This window comes from Camarhynchus parvulus, chromosome 5, assembly GCF_901933205.1.
Source record: "Camarhynchus parvulus chromosome 5, STF_HiC, whole genome shotgun sequence".
In the NCBI taxonomy this organism is placed as follows: Eukaryota; Metazoa; Chordata; class Aves; order Passeriformes; family Thraupidae; genus Camarhynchus; species Camarhynchus parvulus.
In genome coordinates, this window is record NC_044575.1 from 36812635 (window position 1) to 36832200 (window position 19566).

Below are 19566 nucleotides of genomic sequence, written 5' to 3' on the forward strand. Positions count from 1 at the left end.
CATGGTAAGACTACTCTCAGTTCTTCTGGCTTTATCATACCTCATTGTCTGGATCAGCACTGCCCCAAGTGCGATGTCTGTGAGTGACCACAGGGGAAAATAATTTGTGCATGCTGGTAAATTTTGATGGTCTTCTGAGATACTTCAGCATGCCCCACCTGACCTTCAAGGAAGAGGGTAATCATTTTTGTACAGCTTATGCCCTTTGCCACTCATATATTTCAGTCCAAATCTGGCCAAGTTGTCCATCATGCTCAGCAGCCTTGCTAGAATCAAGTCAATTAAGTCTTTCACTAATTTTGTGGAATGAGGAAAGGAAGTGAGAAGCAGATGTAGAAAGACTGCAAAAGCAGCTGCAAAGCAAGGCAAAAAGGTGAGGAAGAGATTGTCTGAAGACCTGAGAGATTAGAACTCGGTAGAAGAGAGAGAACTAAAAGGCATGAGAAAGAAGACAGCAAAAAAAGATTAAGTTTCTGGCAAAACATTAGCCAAGACCATGTCCAGTGAAGAATGCTCTTCAGAACCTAGCTGGAACTATGTGTGTAAGGTAAGTCTATTTCTCTCTGCCAAAAACCAGAGAAACCCTCTAGCTAAATTCCCAGTCTTTCCACTAGTGGAGACTGAGGCAGAGCTAAGAGAGCTTACCATTGCTACAAACTACTGTCCTATCTCGGTCTGCAGGAGGTGATCATTCTAGAGGTTGCAGTTTGCTTATGTATCCTGGGGCTGTTCATCAGTGTTTTAGAAATTCTGTTTTGCCCTATACTTTAAAACAAAAATGGAAGTAATTACACAAGGCAAATGTCACAAGAAAAGAAAGTAAAAAAATTAAAAAACTAGGAAATGTCAGGATTAAAATTTTTGTGCCCTTGTGTGTATGCATGGGATGCTTTTTAATTGAACAATCATACTATTTTTTTCAGTAGACCCATTTCATTAAATGTAGAAAGTTGATCTGTTTGGGTTTCTAGCAGTCCACACTGAATTTACTATCTCAAAGTGCTGAGTGTGCCTTCACCCAAGCGGCTGACTTTAGGACAATAGTGTGGAGGGACAGAATGTAAGAAAATAGTGCAGAAGGTAGTCTCACACCTGAGGAGCTGCAGCTGCACTAATCACCAAAGAACAGTCCAGCCCTTAATAGGCCACAGCTGTGTCCAATAAGAAGACGAGTGCTACAAAAGAGTGGGTTAGCTGGTGAAGGAGAGAGTTGGGGTTTGTTGGCTGTGCTGTGAAGAGAGTCAGTGCCATGAGGAGCTGCCCATGAGCAATGACCAAGAAGGTATGGAACTTTTGCAATAAGGTGACAACACAATAGTTCAGAAATGTGTAAGGTTTCAGCTTCAGCCATTCCAATATGAATTCTTTGGAAAAAGTCACTGAGTTTTGAGGTTTTGCTCTGATTTGGAAAGAAAAAAAAATCCTAAGTTTGTACTGGAGAAAGGATAATGGGAAATTCTTCCAGCCCTTCTAGACACAGAGCCCTCACCTCTGTATTTCAGCTTCACTTCTAATTACAAACCACCAGCACCAAGTGTGACTCAGATCCTTCTACAGTGACAAAATCACCATGATTCTTATCTGTGAAGGGGGGGTACAGGGCCAAAAAGATTATTAGTTTCAACATTTCACATCAAGGAACGAGCAGAAGAAAATACAAGCTGTTGAACTAGATTTTTAGTTGTGCAAAGCTGAAAGCATCATTACCTCTACATTCCCCTGCTCCCTGACTGTACGGTGGCAACCCCACTTAGTCTTACTCTGGGAGTGGGGCAGAGAACTGTTCTGAATGCAGGCTTGAAAATGCAGGAATGATTGTTGGGACCAAAAAGCCTGATGCTTTTGTCACAAGGAATATACTAGGATGAATGTAGAGGGGCCTCTTCAGAAATGTAGTGTAATAAGGTACTAGTCTTAGTAGGAAGAAAGGGAACAAAAGAAGACAGAAAAAAGGAACCTAAGACATGAGTACATTTAAAAGATCAGAATCTTAGCATGATGAGGTCAATATGCCCTTCAATATAATTGAGCTTATCATTGACAGTTCCCTCCACCTATTCTGTTGTCACAGAGATCTGGTTCACTCAATATCTGCATAGGACGTGTTACCCTATTTAGCAGAGTACTTCCAGTTACTCAATGTAACAGAAACAGCACAAGGTAAAAAACACAGAAGCAACTGAATTGCATTCTGTGATTAAGTACAGGCAAATCTCAATTTCTTTAAATGTACACATTCACTACACTAGTCAGGTTCCTACACATGGGAAGGTGGACTTGTCAGATATTTTGACAGGGCAAACTAAGCTTCTAGATAAACCAGCAGCTGCCACAATCACATTGTACTGAAGAGCAGTCACAACAAAAAAGGAAACAGCTTTTGCTGGTGTCTGAGCCTTTGATAAAATAAGTTCATCTGAGAAAACAGAGTTTGTTACTGAATGGCATGTTCTCTATTTGCTCTGATTCTTATAGCTCAAATGGGAAAAAAAATGGCCAATGGGATCACAACAACAACAAAATGTAACACCTGGTGATGGGCTGTAGCAGACTCATAGTTTCTAAGATCTTTCTTAGATGAAAAAATGTATTTTCAGAAAAAAAAAGAGTATTTTATAACATGAAACGTATTCAGAAGTTGTAATCATTGAGATCATGATCCAATAAAAGAATTACATCTATAATACCTAAAATGTGGATTTTTTTTCCGTAGTCTCTTCTGGTCAATCATTTTTATTAAAAGAAGGCCCATACATAAATGAAATATTTTGTACTTAAAAAATGTGATTTATTCTTAGAAGCTGGTTAGAAATTTTCAGATGACATGGACATATCTGGCTGGGAGCCTGCAAGGTTTTGTCTGAGTCACCTTGAGGGTGATGAATGCACGTGGATTCCCAGGCAGGACTCCAGCACCACTCCTGTGTGTAATCCTAGCACAGTTCAGTGCTCTGTACTTCTTTTAAGAAATTCATCTGTTGCAGGGCCCCTGGAAATTTAGGGGTATCTAGTTTTTCAACAGCACTGCTGGTACTCTTCTTTGGGATCACAGTCCTTCAGAAATCTGGGTCATCTGCAGCAACAAAGCTCACAGGTCTGCCTCTGCTAGAACTGGAAAACAGTGGTTTCCAGACTGACCCCAAGCCCTGGGATGACCTTTCTGGCAGTGTTATTTTGTACCTGCCTCAGGCTTTAGGGTTTGTGCCCTCTAGAGTCAGCTTGGGGGCAGATGGTTCAGCGCTGCTCCAGGCACTCTGTGCTGGAGCTGAGTATCAGAGTTCCGGGAGCAGGGATGGAACAGGGATCAGGCTGCAAGCAGGACTACCAGAGCATCCCCAGCTTCCCTTGGCTGAAACGCAAGCTTAGTCAGGCAGAGGTGGGGCCAGGCTGGGTCACACTGTGCTGCATGTCTGTCCTAGGAAGTTCTGGCTGCTCCTGACACTGATGTCCTGGTCACTTCCACTGCACAGTGCAAGGTCCAGAAGAATGCAGCTCCCAGGACAGGACACCATGTTTTGTGGTATGCAGACACACACATGCTTGTGTGCAGATGTGAAACACATCACAAGCTCCTATTAATGAGATTCCTACAACAAATTATTAACTTTAATAGAAAGGTTAAGTTAAAGCCAAGTTTCTAAAAAATCATAATCTCCTTTCAGATCATGCTAGAGAATACCAATTTTAAAAGAATACAGGAGTTGCCACTGTAGAGAAGTGTACTCTGATGTACCAAACTAGCACAGAAAAGCAGTCTTGCTTCACCCTAGAAGAATGAATTAGAGGAAGAGGGTAGAACAACTTGGCTTGGAATGCGACTTCTTAAAAGGAATGGGCAGAACTTCAACAAGTGCACTAGAATATAGAATATATACTAGCCATACAAAAGTGTCTGGTGCTGAATATTCACTAGGTCCCTTGATAGGAAATGTGGCAAGGACTGGTATCCCTCGTTACTGTTTTTAATGTTTGTTTTTAATATTTCTAGTTACAGATTTTTCCTATTCAAATGTTTTCATACTTTAAATTATGTTACTAATTTTTATACTGCTTTAATTAAATTACTTACTTTTAATTTTGTTTGCCTTTGGTCTCAACTATTTCCATTAGCATAATTATACCACTTTTTATACTTTGAAACTGCACCTCATCTCTAGTTATTGTTTGTATTTTAAAGTAAAGGAGCCTCAGTATTTTAACATCTCTCAGTCATTCTTTCTGTAGTCCTATCATAATTCTTAATTGATAATAAAAAAGATCATAATTCATAATGAATTTCTGTATATATTTTGGAAGTGAGAAACAAATTTTCAGATAACAACTTGCCAAACTATTCTTACAAAATTTATTTCATTTAGATTACAGTTTTTCCATGGAAGCACTTTGATTATCATTAAATACGGTTTTTCTGAACAGGGGATTTCAAGTGTTACACAATCTTCTTCTCCATCTCTCCTAGGTTATCACTGCAGAATGTCTTACAACATCAATGAAAGACAGTACAGGGTACAAAACACACCACTGCCATCCAGTACTACTTGTTCATGCTGAGAAACAAAGGTCAACACAATAAAGTGTTACTCATTCAACAACTGTCTCTATCATTAGTTACCTTAATCCCAGAACCAGTGTTAGTGCTTCATGCAGACCTGAGGTTAGTAAAAGACTAAAACTTTTAGAAGATGTAGTGGTCATTTCTCAATCAGTGTGAAATTCTTTTTAGTGTGAACAAGGGCAACAAGGAAAGTTTGCATACAATTTGGTTACAAGCTTAGTGCTCTAGTAAAAGTAAGAGGAACAAAGGGTTTTTTTGGACACTTTGTCTTACCTTCAGATAAACAGAACTGATATTTAATGATCTAAAAAGAGGGGAAATAAAATAATGAAATAATCATAAGGAGTTCAAGAAATGTCAGAACAGGAAGGCCTTGAGTTACTCATTTTCTTTTACCGATTTTCTTATTAGTAACAAAAAAATGCAGCATCCTCTTATAAAACAGGTATTTTACTGGAAAGTAGAAACTACCTTAAAACCAACTTTGTGATTAATAACATGGGAACAAAATTAAGATTGCGAAGCTCAGATTTTCAGTTTAAAACTTTACATTCTAAACATGTAGTGAGCCTTGAAACTTTCTTATGAAGAAGGTGCACTTAAAAATGTTTCTACCTGAACCAGCCTAGATGACAGTACCAATGTTTACAAGCAGAGTTTATAAAAGGGATTGTGATAAAAATACAGGGTCTGGTTGCTATATTAAAGCATCTTGCCAAATCTTAATGCTAGGCATTGGCTTATGATGCCAGAAAACAGAATGAAGATTTAAAATCAACTTTGCCCACGTTCTCAAGCATGTATACTCTTTCCAATTAATGGTAACTCTTTATGATGTGCAAAGGTCAGAATTTTTAGTCTTTATAAGTAAGGATACTGCATTTCAAGTTTAAGATTTTATGAGAACTGTTTGTTACTTCTTACCTGTCTCTGAGGGCAAATGGTGGTAAGGTGCTGGGCAAAAAACCTGAGCAGCAAAATCTTCAAATGTTGTAGGCTCTAGATGATGTTGAACAATTGTTTGCAGGTATCGCGCTCTCTCCTCATAGCTGAGTTAGCCAAGAATTAAGGATGAATTTATATCATGTACTGTAACTACTAAGTATCATTGCCTAGTAATTCAGAATTCTTGTTTTTGTTAAATACATATCATGTATTTCAGTGTACACATTTCTTTTTAATTCTTTATATGACTGTGATATTGTCTGATGCATTGACATAATACTAAGTGCAAGATACACATGATTAATGTAAACCTTATGGTTCAACTGTATTCTTTTTATGTCTGATGCAGAACTTCCTGAAATTGTTTACAAATAACAACAACTATTAAGTAACTAATTTGCCTGTATTCCAGTCCCAATTAAATATAAAAACATTTCAATTTTCAGGAGATGTAGCATGAAACATACCTTAGCATTAACAAAACAAATTACTTTGCACTTTTCCATAATGAACTGATTTCATAATCCCTAAACACACACACATTTAAGACAAATATAGTGAAATTTCAGTATTGGGAAAAACACTTTCTTAATTATGTCATTAAAACAAGCAAGAATATCTGTAAAGAATCCACAGGACCCTTAAATACTGGTTAACAGGGTGTTGGCAGGGCACTGATAGTAAAATACTGTACTTCTTATTTTTTCCTGTGTTCTCCCTCTCCAGTATTACTGACAAGAGACTGGTATCTTGAAGTGTTGTTGTTTTTGAAGAACCCTCTCCACGCTTCTTGTTCCAGCAGGCCCGATTGTGCTGTAAGCACAGAGAGAGCGAGAAAAAGAGAGAATATTTCTGCTGTTCATGAAAGCAACTATGGAAATGGCTGTCAAAATGTAGAGCAGCAGGCAGCAATATACAATTATCAAGAAAAAACACCATGCTGACTTCGTGTTGTATAGTTGCTGAACTGAGAAATCAGTTAACCTTTTCCCACACAACTTTCAGAGTCCTCCAGCTGGACTCAGTATATTGAATGAGGGAAACCTCCAGCTATCTTACACAAACACAGGATGATCAGAAATTTTCCCTGACATTTACATTTGTGCCCACTTTTTTTTCATATTTTATTTGCAGATAGTGAGACAATTTTCTACTTACATAGTTCTGTTTTCCAAAAAAATACCCCAAAACAAATCAGCATGCTGTGGAGGAATGCACTCAAAATAGGTTTCTTTAAAATTCTGGGGTCTTATTTCAGGTCTGCTGCTCTTTTTGGGGGAATCTGGGACAGTGAGGAACCTATCTTTCTGACTTAATTTCACCACCTGTGAAATGGAGATAATACTCACATTGCACATATTTTTTAGCAATCCAAACACAGAAATTCATTTTTTGTATTGCACATGATAAGCATTTTTAATTACTAGCGATAAGATTTAAAATAATGATACTATTTTCAGTTATGATAAGCAATAAAATTCCCGACACCCAATGAAAGTTAGAAACAATAATCTTCATATTATCTTACAAAACTACACTTCTACAATTACAGAACTTTTCCTACTCATTTTTTGTGATTTTCTGTACAATATTTACTGTAGATTTTACAGTCTATATGAATATGAAAAAATATAGAGACTATTATCTAGAAACAAGTTTCAATGAATAAAATTATTTCTATAATATTTCCTTAGACCATAACTAGGTTACATAGTGAAACTGGGAAACAGTTTTCCCTCAAAAATCTGTACTCTGAATTCTTTCTGAATCCAGAGACAGCTGAACCACAGCAGAAGCCTCAGTTTGGAGAAGCTAAAATAGAAGCACTGGGACAAGAGAAAATATAAAAATCTCCCATTGTAACGATTCTTAGGTTGGGGGATAAACACAGTATTGAGCCTGAACAGAGGACAGTAATATAGCACAGTTTTTAAGAGGCTATGTATAAGTGGTAGAGGATGAAACTGATGGTTGAAGTCTAAATAATACTACGTATCTCACAACTTGTTGAAAAGCACTTTTTTTCATTGGGGGAGATTCACAGCTGCTGAATTTTCTGCAGTTAATAGAGTCCTTTGATTCACAGCAGTGCCCCTTGCACAAAAAATACTGGCCTTTGTGTATTACCAGAAACTAATTTTCTATTTGGCTGAAAAGGGAAAAATGGGGTTATTGCTTCTCCCTCCTACAGAGCTTTTCATTATGCCTGATGCACTCAACTTCTAAGCTCTTCTGAGAAAAAAAAAATAACTGAAGAGGCAAGAGGTAGAAAAATGAGCTTGTTAGCACATTAGAAGTGAAGTATCTTGGTGGGCCCTAGAAATTCCCAGTGGTGTGTTAACTTATCACTCTATGCATGCTGGCACTGACAGTCTCCCAATTGATCACTCTCTTTTCGCACCAAAGGTGCTGCCAGGAAGCAAAGGCTGAAGGCCCACAGGAGAGCAGGCTGCTATCAAAACAAGCTGTTTTTGAAAGTCTGCTTGAATGGGTAAAATGCTTCATGAAAAAGTAGGGTAGAGACACCTACTTGCTTTTAAAATGCTCTACTTTCAGGGGTCTCTAAAGGAAACCTTTTAGTTTATCCTATTATATCCAAAGCTTATACACAAATAAGGCAAAATGAAGGAAAGGTACTGCTTTGAACATGACAAGGACATTCTTTTTCTCTAATCTTGGTACAATCTCCTAACCAAATACAGAAGTCTTGAGATAGATGCTGATTGAGGACAATAATGATGTTTTTGTTAGACAGCGAAGAGGATATGCTTGTATCAGTTCTACAAGTCTAATTCAAATGCACACAGTATACCAAGAGAAAAGTAATTTAGCTAGCTGGGTTGCTGCTCATCCTAACAATCCACAAAACCATCTGCAGCTTGTTAAAAACCTAACCCACCTTAAAAACAAAAAAAAAAATCTGAGGCAAACTCCAAATCCAAAGCTTGCTTTGCTCCGCACTAAGAAATTACAGATTCTCCTCAGAAGAACTCTGTTTCTGTATTAGAGACTGCAGAGATGAGGTATTTTTATCTTCTAGTAATTTATATTTTGAGAACATCCTAGTTATTTTGAAACTCCAATTCTATTTGCTTTTGTGGCTAAGATAATCTAGTTCTACACTGTATTTGAATGCAACTGTCTGCAAGAGTGACCATAAACCCATGGTAGCTAATTTCTACATTACTTCTAATAGGCTAGACATTTATTTCTTTAAAACACTGCTCTCTAGGAAAGACTTATTAGCACTTACAGACTGAGTGGCACATACAAACTCAATGGCTACTAATAATAGGGCAATGCAAGCTGTATTCTTACTTTGAGTGGATGTTGCCACTGGCATCAGCAATTAAGATGGAATGGGAAGGATGCACAGACAAACCAATGGAGAAAGACTGGCACAGAGAGTGACAAAACGCTTAAACAACAGTATTGTGAGCTGTTTGCTTCTGAAGAAGGTGCTAACTGGAACAAAACAGAATGAATAAAAATGTACGATATACATTAATTATGCTGGCATTCGCCAAATGTGTCAGCTAAAAACTTGCAGATGCATAACTGCAAAAAACATAACAAAAAAAAATTAATTACTTCATTATACTACTTCAGAAGAACAAGTTCTGAAAAAAGGAATCAGTACCAGAAGAAAATTAGGAATTTATCTTCATAGGTCACTCAGGTTGTAGTCACTTCAGCCAATATTTCATTTACATTAGGCTCCATTTTACTTATTCTCTAAATCTGTAATTATTCCTATTCTGAAAAGCTCTATTATTTGAAAATACTGCACTTTCCATTATTAGACCTGTTGATTTGCACTTGGGACCAAGCACTGAAAGCCTGGCTGTCAGATCACCTACTTATGCCCAATCTTTCTGAAAAACATAATTTCATGTCTTCACCTAATAGCTCTCCATCACTGTTGATTGTATCACTTCCAAGTTTTAGATTCCTATGGCAAAATACATCTACATCTTACAGACTCTTTAAGCATAATCTAAGCTAAAACTTTTTCTAGCCATCTATCTGAACAAATTACCTAGGCTCTTACCTCACATCTCAGTTACTGCCATATCCTTTTCTCTGGCCTAAATAAATGCATTTTTAATCCTTTTATAATCTACTCAGAGCACTGCAGAAACCACTTTCTGGATATAGTACTTAGATGGTGCATTCTCTCAGACACTGCCATCAGTCTGCCACTCCCTAGTGCAAATGCAGGCTACTAATTTGAACTTTACAGTCCATACGTATTCCATCCATTTTACCAAAACCACTCACCTCCAGTCAGTTAATGCAGTCACTCTCACTAATTTTGACCTTTTGGAAAGACACTTTTGTACTTTCTTCTATGTGGCTTATGTGTAGCATCGGGTCTCCACAAGTGTCCACAAACAATTTCCCCCCCAAACTCTCCCTTCATTATGATTATTGATTTTTTACAATTTACTGTGTCATTTTGACTACACATTTTATTTCCATTCTTCTTCACACTTCTCAGTTTTACAGCTGACTAAAATGCATTACAATATATCTAGTATTTTTTAGTTAAGGAGTGGATGGATGACTACTGCTACAGTCATTGACAGAATACCAATCCTAAAATGACATTAACCTGAAGCTGGAAAAAAATGAAGAAAAAAATAGTTTAAACATGGAATAAGATTTCCAAGAGTTTATTTAAGGATATAGCACTTCACAACTATGTAATCAATCTGTTACCAGAACAACTGTTAGATTCTCAAATGGGCTGGAGAAGAAATTCTACTGCCTGCTCCAAAAACCATTTGATAACAAATGTTTCCTGAGCATGGACTGGAAAGTCCCTATCCAGGGGCTCTCCTCTCCAAGAAAGTACCATAATGATTAGACTATAAAGATGTGCATCTATGTTTCCTGTGATTAAGAAGAAATCTTATTTATGAAATAAAGAAAAATTACAGCAGTGTTAAGTAAGACACTTTTATGAAAGCTTTATTCATAAATCTTCCCTCCTCATATTTGTGTATTTGTGTAAATGTGTAGAATACATGTGCAGTAGACCAGGATATAACTGTATATTGGTATGTAGATGCTTTGGTTCCAGAGCTATGAAAAAAAGACAGGGTTTTAATGATTGTCTTGAAATACCTCTTAGGAAAAAAGCTAGAACATGCATTTCCAAATAGTAAGATGGATTTTTTTCAGGAAAAATTACAAACTCCTCTCAGAAATACATGTACAGCTGCATCCCTGGCAGTTCCAACTGTTAGCAAAATCACCTAAGAAGTCAATATATATTGATATTATTGTGGAGAGTATAACTTTGCTTGCCAGGCATTTGGAAAATAATTTAAGACAAGCAGAAACTGAACTGCTGCTCCATCCTTACCTGGAAAATGAAAATCCTACTCCCAGAGATACTTTCTTGTAGGATAAATGGACATTTGCAAGAGGTTTTTAATTGCATACACACACAATTTACATAAAAGAGATTGATAATATTTTAAGAAAAGCCATACAAGAAGGAACTCTCTTTTTTATTACATTTTCTCCCTCAGCAAATTTAGAAGCACCAATCATTTTTTATAGGAAAAAACCCCAAATCTGTAGTATGGTCAACATACAAAAATGCTCCTAGGATATTAGGGACCAAAGTAAAAAAAGAAACAGTGAAGCACAGTGAAGAGCATATGTTGGTAGGAGATTTGAAGTTTTTTGCTCTCTGGCCTGAAAAGGTGTGCAAACTCCACAGAATAAATTGCTACACTTTGAGACACTTAAAATGATGAAAGAATTGATTTTATTTGGCACATCTTTCCTAGTAAATTTCAATTCCTCACATCAAAGTGTGAAAGGAGAATGGCCTCCCCTATAAAGATAACAAGTACAGGTTAGGATCAAGGTTTTAAGCTGAAAGGAAAACTTCATCCCAGCAGAATTTGACTTCTATAGGAAGACAAGACAAAACCTCCATGCATCACAGAAATGGAATTTTTTTCTGGGAAATCTCACTCTAAAAGAAGAGACTGTGTGGTGGTTGTCACACCAGCTGAACTCATACTGAGTCACAGCAATTTGTAGTCTTTGCTGGTTCTTAGAGTTAAGGATGTAAGGTGGGCTGCTATTGATCCAGTGCTGGAAGCCCTGCAAGTAGCAGCATTTTGTATGTAGGTGGGTGATCAGTATCAACTGAGAGGAATAGTTAAAGTTCTCTTGTATTCTGAAAAGTGACTGTAGAAAGTGGTATCATGGTGTTCTCTATTTATTGCACTTCAGTAATTTCCACATCCAGTTTGCACAGTATACAAATAAAGAGGAGTTTTCTCCTTCCAGCTGCATCTTCTGTTTACTCAAGTTACCTTGATATCTCAAAGTCAGTCTGGGTTCTTTTGTGTTTCTTAAATACTGTCAATATTGAAAATGGCAAATAAATATTTAGCTAGGTGCACCTGTTTACAGAGCTATGCTGTAAATGAAAGAAGCTTCTGCACATACAACTGGACTTAGCCACATTCATAAGGCAGAATTCAGTTCATTCTCCTCATATCTCATGCAAGTTACTTAGGTGAAAGAGAAGAAAAAAAATACTATTCTTGATACTACTAAGCAGGTGAAAGAATTAAAAATTTTATAGTCTTTTAAGGTGATTTTTTCCTACTGAACCACTTTTTCAAGACAGCTCTCCTGCAATAAAATGTAACAATATATTTTCTTACTCATAAAAATAGAACACAAGCCTCAGAGAAATGAAAAATGTATTTCAAAAGTAAACAAGTATGTTGCATTTGGTGAAAACATTTTCAAACTGCAGAAGGGGCTCTATAAATTATCCAAAATCAATAATTTTAGTAAGTAATGTATATGTTACAAATAATTTTAAGAAGTAATGCATATTTTACAATCTACTAAAAATGTAGATATCTCACTAATAAAATGAGAATGTATATGAAAAACAAGTAACAGACCAAGACTGTAGAATTTAAGCAAGCCTAAAATGTATTATGTAACATATTTAATGACATTCTTTTTCAACTCAAGCTGTAACTGCAAAAGGCTTTTTGAGGCAATTTCTTAGGTACGCTCCTTCATGAAGAAAATAAGGGAATCTATAATAGATAAATTTATACAAACTAATTCCATCATTCCAAATATTGCAATTTGTTTCCAAAACATAGTTGAATCATCCTTTGAATAAATATAATGAAAATTGCTTTTAAGTTTTTATACTACTGAACAGTTAAATAAATCTGTGATAAATTAACTGTTATCAAGCATTTTTGCCATTTAGAGGACATTTTTTGTTTAAGATTACTTATCTTAAACAAAAAATGTTTAAGAGAGTTAAAGGAGATAATTTACATTATACCTACTCCATGGTTATATGGTTAAAAGTCCTGCAAGGTAAGTGTAGGCTAGATAAAGTTGCAGCCATTGAGTGTTTCCAAGTAAATGTTATTGTTTTCTGCCTAGTTTACCAACACACTGCATATTGAAAGGCATTGACTTACATTTTCATTAAAAAACTTGACACATTTAACATTCTGCAAAACTGTCCTTCTAGGAAAATCCTTGATGCATTGTTTACTTTTATGCTGTTCCACAAAATCTTACAGCTCACTAAATTCATCAGTGGTTTATAACATCTTCTAGGAAGAAAAAGCTGTGATTCATCAGAGCAGACAAAGCTGGGCTTTAATCCATTTCAATAACCATATTGCCAAGTCTACATTGTTTACATTGCGTCTCAATTAAGAGACAGGCAGGACACCTGGTACTTCTTTATCTAAGTCCCACGGGCTGCCAGATGACTCAAAATCCATAACAGGTGCTAAGGCAGTGTGAGTGGAGCACCATTAACACAAGCTGGAATTGGATAAAATTTGGCCTGCGCTTAACCACTTAAAACACTCAATTATGGAATGAAAAATGTAACCACTCTGCACCAAGGTCCTTCACAGAAGGCTTATAAAGATATGTAGAATTAAAGTGCAAGTGAACTGAACTTAAAATAAATTTTAATTTCAGCATTGTCTTTAGGATATAAATAATATAAAAACTATATTAAAAAGTTTGGGTTCTTTTTCAGATAATATCAGAAAAATACACTTTACTGAATTAATTCTAATTCTGTTCATCTGCTTAGGCAGCAAAAATGACAAAAATTATGCTCAGACTTCTCGGAAAAAAAATCTGAATTAAGACTACTTATCAAATTCTTCAACTCTGTAGAACCCAGAAGTTATTTTATTTTAAAGACTTTGGCAAACAGGAACATCTTATGGAAGGATTCAAAACCCAACAAAGGTTCAAGTGAAAACCTGTATGATAAAAGATACTCATTTGCACCAGAAATCCCACTGCAGATGTCTTTTCAGCACTTTTTCATCTAAGGTGACTGAACTACATATTAAGCTTAGACTCTGACAGAACACACTGCATGAGAGAAAAAATGAGTATCAGAAATTTTACAGTGGACAATTACTTAAGAGCTATCTGTATCTAAATGTGTAGTAATCCAATTAAGTTTCTATTTAATATTGTAATTATCAAGAACACAATATAGTGATTTTATTACCAGAGTAAGCAGCTACAAAGTACAGTAAACTGTCATTTAAGACAGTGTCAGAGTATCTATGATAAGCAGCACATTGGCTTAAACTAATGCACTATATGCCTCTAGGGAATGAAAGGCTCAGAGACTGGGTTTTAACATCAGAATCTATCCATTAATCTTGACTTAAATATAATCTACTCTGCAGTAAGAGGAAGAATGGGCATTCAATGAATTATCTGTTTGAAATACAGCAGGAGCATACTAATACAAACATATAGCAGAAAGGATCAGTTTTGGTACCATTTATAGTGTATTGATGGTTCTACAAACCCTGAACTGCATTTTAGCACAAAGTTAAAAAATCAGATCAAATGGCTACCAGGATGGGAAGGATGAATACTTCAGCACTATAACTTTGCCTGGGTGGTTAAAAGAATAATGACAGTATTTAAAAATACTACACTCATGCATGTTTCAGTAACAGGCTATGGACATGAAAACAAAATAGTGAAGAAAACAGTGCTGAAACCCATATGCAGGCAGAATTCCCACTCCAACTTACAGGGAGGGTTTGTCTTACTAATGTATCCAAGATGGGAATCAATGAATCCATAAGGTATGTTGTGCTAATTGTTTTGAAGCCCATTACAGCTGCCACTGCTTTAGGCTCTCTCTGAGTGACAGAGCGCTGCTCCTGCGGTCACCTGGCAGCTGTAGGTTTGCAGGAGGCAGCAGGGGAGGCGCAGGGCCGCAGCCATGGCACTGAAGTTTAGTAAAGCTGTTGTACCAAACATACCAACAAAAGATGTTAAGGTTTGGGCTGAAGTGAAGACTGCAACAAATGAGGAATACTATAGGCCAGAGGGGAACTGCAACCCCATAAATTAACTCCTGATGTTGGGAGAGGGATTCATCCTCATTCTGATGTCCGGCATTACATCAGTTTTAACTCAAGTAATTAAGGTTGATAGGTGTAACGAATACAGAAGCAAAACTAATTCTCTACTGTCTGGTATTAGCATGAATGCTTAAGCTCACTGTTTTCACACCTTCAAGTATTTACATTTCTACTTTAAAATCCTACTCTGCATATATAGACATATTAATTGATGAGAAAAACAGCAAGCATATTTTCATGAAGAAATCACTCCAAACTGCAAAATGACACAAATAAAAATTATATTACTATTAAGTACTGTCCAGTAAAAAGACTACACATAGAGGTATGTGTTCATTTTCTATTCCACACTACTAGTAACAAAGGCAACTTCTCCAAAGAGAAAGTCTGTCCTTAATTCCAATCTGTACTTTAATGAACTTTACAACTACCTTTTAAAAATTTTATAGTTGATGAGAATGTTTTCTCTTTACCTTGGGTAGCTGCAGTACCAGTAGCAGATAATCTACTTATAAGCCTCTTTGGAGGGCTTAAGTCAATTTGAAGAATGATGTTAAAACCTCAAAGTCAGGCTTCTATTTAAATGAAGGAAATAAATATGAATTTTCAGTTATTTCCCTTTTTTCATATTGTGAACAGCAATTAGCAAAGTAGCTAATCGCTCTCCTCCCTAATGCCATCAAGCTGTTGAGAGCAGTCTGCAGCACTACAATGGTACTATTGTGAACACAGCCTGGGCTTCCTTCCCACAGAGAGTTAAGTGGGCAGTTCCTGCTGCCCATGATTGGTGTCCAGTGAAACAATACTTAAGAGCCAGGTTTTATCAGTTCCACGCCAAAGAAGTGAAGCCAGGGAACCCAAGCCTTCATATCATGCTGAACCATATGCCAACCCTGCTGGCCCCTAAGGTTTATCACTAGGAATCAGGATCCATCATGTCCCCTGTGAAATTTCACTTCACATACCTTCTGTGAAGTGCATGGCTTTGCTGAAAACTGACCTTTTTCCACAATTGGCATGAACAGATGGATAGTAACTATGGTTTAGCAAGCTGAAATTAAACGATTTTCTAATAGCATGCATTCTTCTGTGTTTGGGAGAAGCATTCAGAAGGAGATAGATGTATTTGTGACTCATGGATTTATTCAGCTGCAGCTAATCGGCAATTAAACTATTTTCTCAATGTCTAGAAAGTATATTGAGATTAATTTGATTGGCCAGGCTATGATTAGGACTCATGTCCTTTGGATTGCCATATGGTAACTCCAATTACTGTAACACTAACTTTTAATCCTTGCTTTATGTTAGCTTATTCCACTTTTCTACTACGTGGCACATACAGAATAAACTATAATCTTTTTTATTATAATTTTGACCCTGGTGAATATTTTTACATGAAGTGCATTCCATCTCCAGCTAGATATTTCCACATACTGCCAGGTATTATATACAAGCCCTTTTTTAGTAACTGAAATACAGACCTCTAGGAGGATGAAGCCAACCAATGTGCTTGTTTCTATTTAATCTATTTTTTCTTTTTGGTACCTAAGATCTTCTAATCCCTCTGTTGGCACTGGAAAGCATGCCCCAACTGTTTTGATTACCATATGCAGAATGATGCAGAAACAGTTTGCCAATATCTTATTCAACTCACCCCAAAACATCACTCTATCTCAAACCCATTACGGTTTTGCCAGTTTTGGTTGTTATAAATAATCTCCCACGTTTCCCACCAATTTAAATATCAGAATCAACCATATGGAATGCCACATAGTAATTTTTATATATACATGGTTTTTAGTGTTTTAAAATACAAACTTTGCAAGTTGTTTGCACATCCCTTATTTGTTATAAGGGTGAATTTATAAAAAGAAAAGGATGAAATCAATACAAAATGCTGGTTTTTGTAATGTAAAACCAGGGCTTAAATAGTTTAAAATTATTTCGTTACATCTTTGGAATGTCAGGAAAAATAGTTTAATCCTCTAGCCTTTTATTCACAGACTTCTGACAGCTATCAAAGAAATCTGTATGAATTTTAACACCTTAAGGGGGCAAGAGTCTTAACATTTTAACAAAGGGCTTTTGTTACCCAAAATGTTTAATTAATTAATAAGGTTAAGTAGGTATTAACAAAAAACCTGTCACTTTGTGTTACATACATGGCAATCAACTCTGTGTAACACTGGATTAGTTTATCTTTTTCATTCCAGTTTAAGGACTCGTAGCCTTCTCCCTGCAAAATTAATTTTTAAAAAGGGATTTATAGACTTTAAAAACACATTTTATAATGAAAGAGTGATTCCACTAATAACTTTCAGCTAACAACATGCAAAAATTTCCTCCCTTAAAAATATGTTGTAACAAGAAAAATTCCCTTCCCACAAAGGATCTGTACTGATATACTCAGACTCAGAAGCTCTAGAGGCTGATAAAGAGGCTGATAAAGCAGGTCACTGCTTTTCAGGATAGCTCACTGCCCTCCTTCTATCCTAAAACAGAATGCCATCAGCATAAGCCTACCCATATTTTGTTGAGAAATCAATGTAACCAATATTTTTCCTTCAGATGGGTAAATTATATTTATGAAAGAATGTAGAAGTAAAAGGATCTAGAATCTAGTTTTCCAAATAGTACAAAAAGATTTGAGTCTCCTCCATAACTGTCTACAACATCAACAGAGCACTCAGGTCTTTATAAGTGCAATTAATAGTAGAAAACAACATTATTACAGTCAATCAGTTTTGCTAACTTGATATTTTGTGTTTTTACCACTTTCAAGAGTCTCATGCATTTCATTAGGGAAGAGTAGCTAATAAATATATCTGTACTGCTGACTGAAATATGTTGTAGATATCTTGTGATAACAACAGCACTATTAAACCCATGTGCTTAAACTGTACCCCTTTAATATGTGCTTCAGGCCAGGCAGTTTCATGCCTGCAAAGGTCATGGAGCAGATCTTTCTGGGAACTATAATAAGACACACTGGGAAATAAGGTGATTATTTGAGACAGCCAATGTGGCTGTCGTAAGGACAAATCATGCACAAATTGGGTGGCCTTCCACAACAGTGTTACAGCACTAGTACATGAGCCAAGAGAAACTGATGTTATTTACCTGATCTGTGCAAAGCATCTGACACTGATATCCTTGTTCCTAAATTTGAGAGACATGGATTTGACAGATGGACCACTCAGCGGATCAGGAATTGTCTGGATGATGACACTCAAGGAGTTGTGATCAACAATACAATGTCACACTTCAACTTACTCCTCACATTAAAAATACATGAAAACCAAGTGAAATTTTGTGAAATTAATGTTCGCTACATGAAAATGTATCAAACACAGCATCTTGGTACACACATCTGCAAGTATTTTGCCAGCAGTTATTTGAACTGTCTATATGAGAAACACTAAGGCAAGAGTTTAAAAGCCTATCACAAATGTTGGCTCAATCAGCTGTCTCTAGTGGCTAAAATCAAAGGCATTTAAAGTGATGCTTTGGAATTATTCATTGCAAAACAATCCTATTCTTTCAACAGGTAACTAATAAATGATGGCTGAGAACAGGCTTGCACTACCTCTGAGATCCAATTGTTACTCAGGACACTGCCTACTTTTGCTCCCTGGTGCTGCATTTTAACTCTAATTGCATGATCAAGCCAATAAATTGGACTCAGGGGACAAAAACCCCTACAAAAGTACCTATCCTGACAAAACCAGAGGTTTCAAGAAAATGTACTTCAAACAGAACAGAGGCAAGATGAGACAAGCAAAGGAGAGGTATCAAGGCTTGAAAGATAGTCATTAATACTGACAGATTACTGTAATTCTGGCTGTCAAGGTGATCGATTTAAGCAGCATATGCCAATCAATACTCTTCTCATTTACTGAGCAGCATGAGATATATAGTTAGGCAAGATGTCCCTAAGACAGGATTTCAAACCTTACTTAACGAACATAAATAGCACAATTTATGCTTTGGAATCTTAGCTCTTTTTTCATTTAGCCTTTTTTTTTTTTTTTTAATTGGGCAAACTTCAACATTATGTTATTCATACAGAAGTTATTTTAAATTATTCTATTACACTGCATTGCCATTGTGTCAAATCCTTTACATAAAATATTTCAAACTGTACTAATTTTCCGTATAACATATTAAAACATTAATCTTGAACATTCTTAAATGTAGCAGTTATTTAAGTACTGTGCATTTTGGTTTTTTGGCATTAGTGGTTTGTCATTCTGAGCACTTTAGCCATTCATGGCCATACAAGTAATCTGGTATTACATCTTTCTGGTATTTTCCCAGCAATTTTCCTTACAACAGCCTCTTTTTGTTCAAAAATACTTGGGAAATCACAGGAAAATACATTAATTTGATGTATTACTGCAGAGGAAAAGTAGAGAAAAGGTGAAGATATAACTATTACAGTCATTGCATACCTACAAGGAGACATACACACACACACAATCCTGTAGAGATATATAGAGATATAAGACTTTTGTCTTATATTAGGTTTCTTATAATATGTAGAGAAACTGTTACATGATTCCTTAAAACCAAAATACCTGAACAGTCCATGATATACTTCTACACATCTTGGAAATCTTCAGTTTTTCATGT

General features: G+C 36.2%; 1 protein-coding gene across 11 annotated transcripts in view; it reads right to left on the minus strand.

The window, feature by feature from the left end:
- RALGAPA1 (Ral GTPase activating protein catalytic alpha subunit 1) overlaps window positions 1–19566 on the minus strand; it is a 131741-nt gene that overhangs the window by 7833 nt on the left and 104342 nt on the right. For 7 of the 11 annotated variants that reach the window (XM_030949769.1, XM_030949761.1, XM_030949764.1 and 4 more), the window contains one exon: window positions 5480–5604. In XM_030949769.1, coding sequence (XP_030805629.1) covers window positions 5480–5604 — 125 coding nt within the window. Of the gene's footprint in view, window positions 1–4828; window positions 4860–5479; window positions 5605–19566 lie in introns of all 11 variants that reach the window. The other 4 variants (XM_030949763.1, XM_030949770.1, XM_030949767.1 and 1 more) reach the window with 1 other exon arrangement.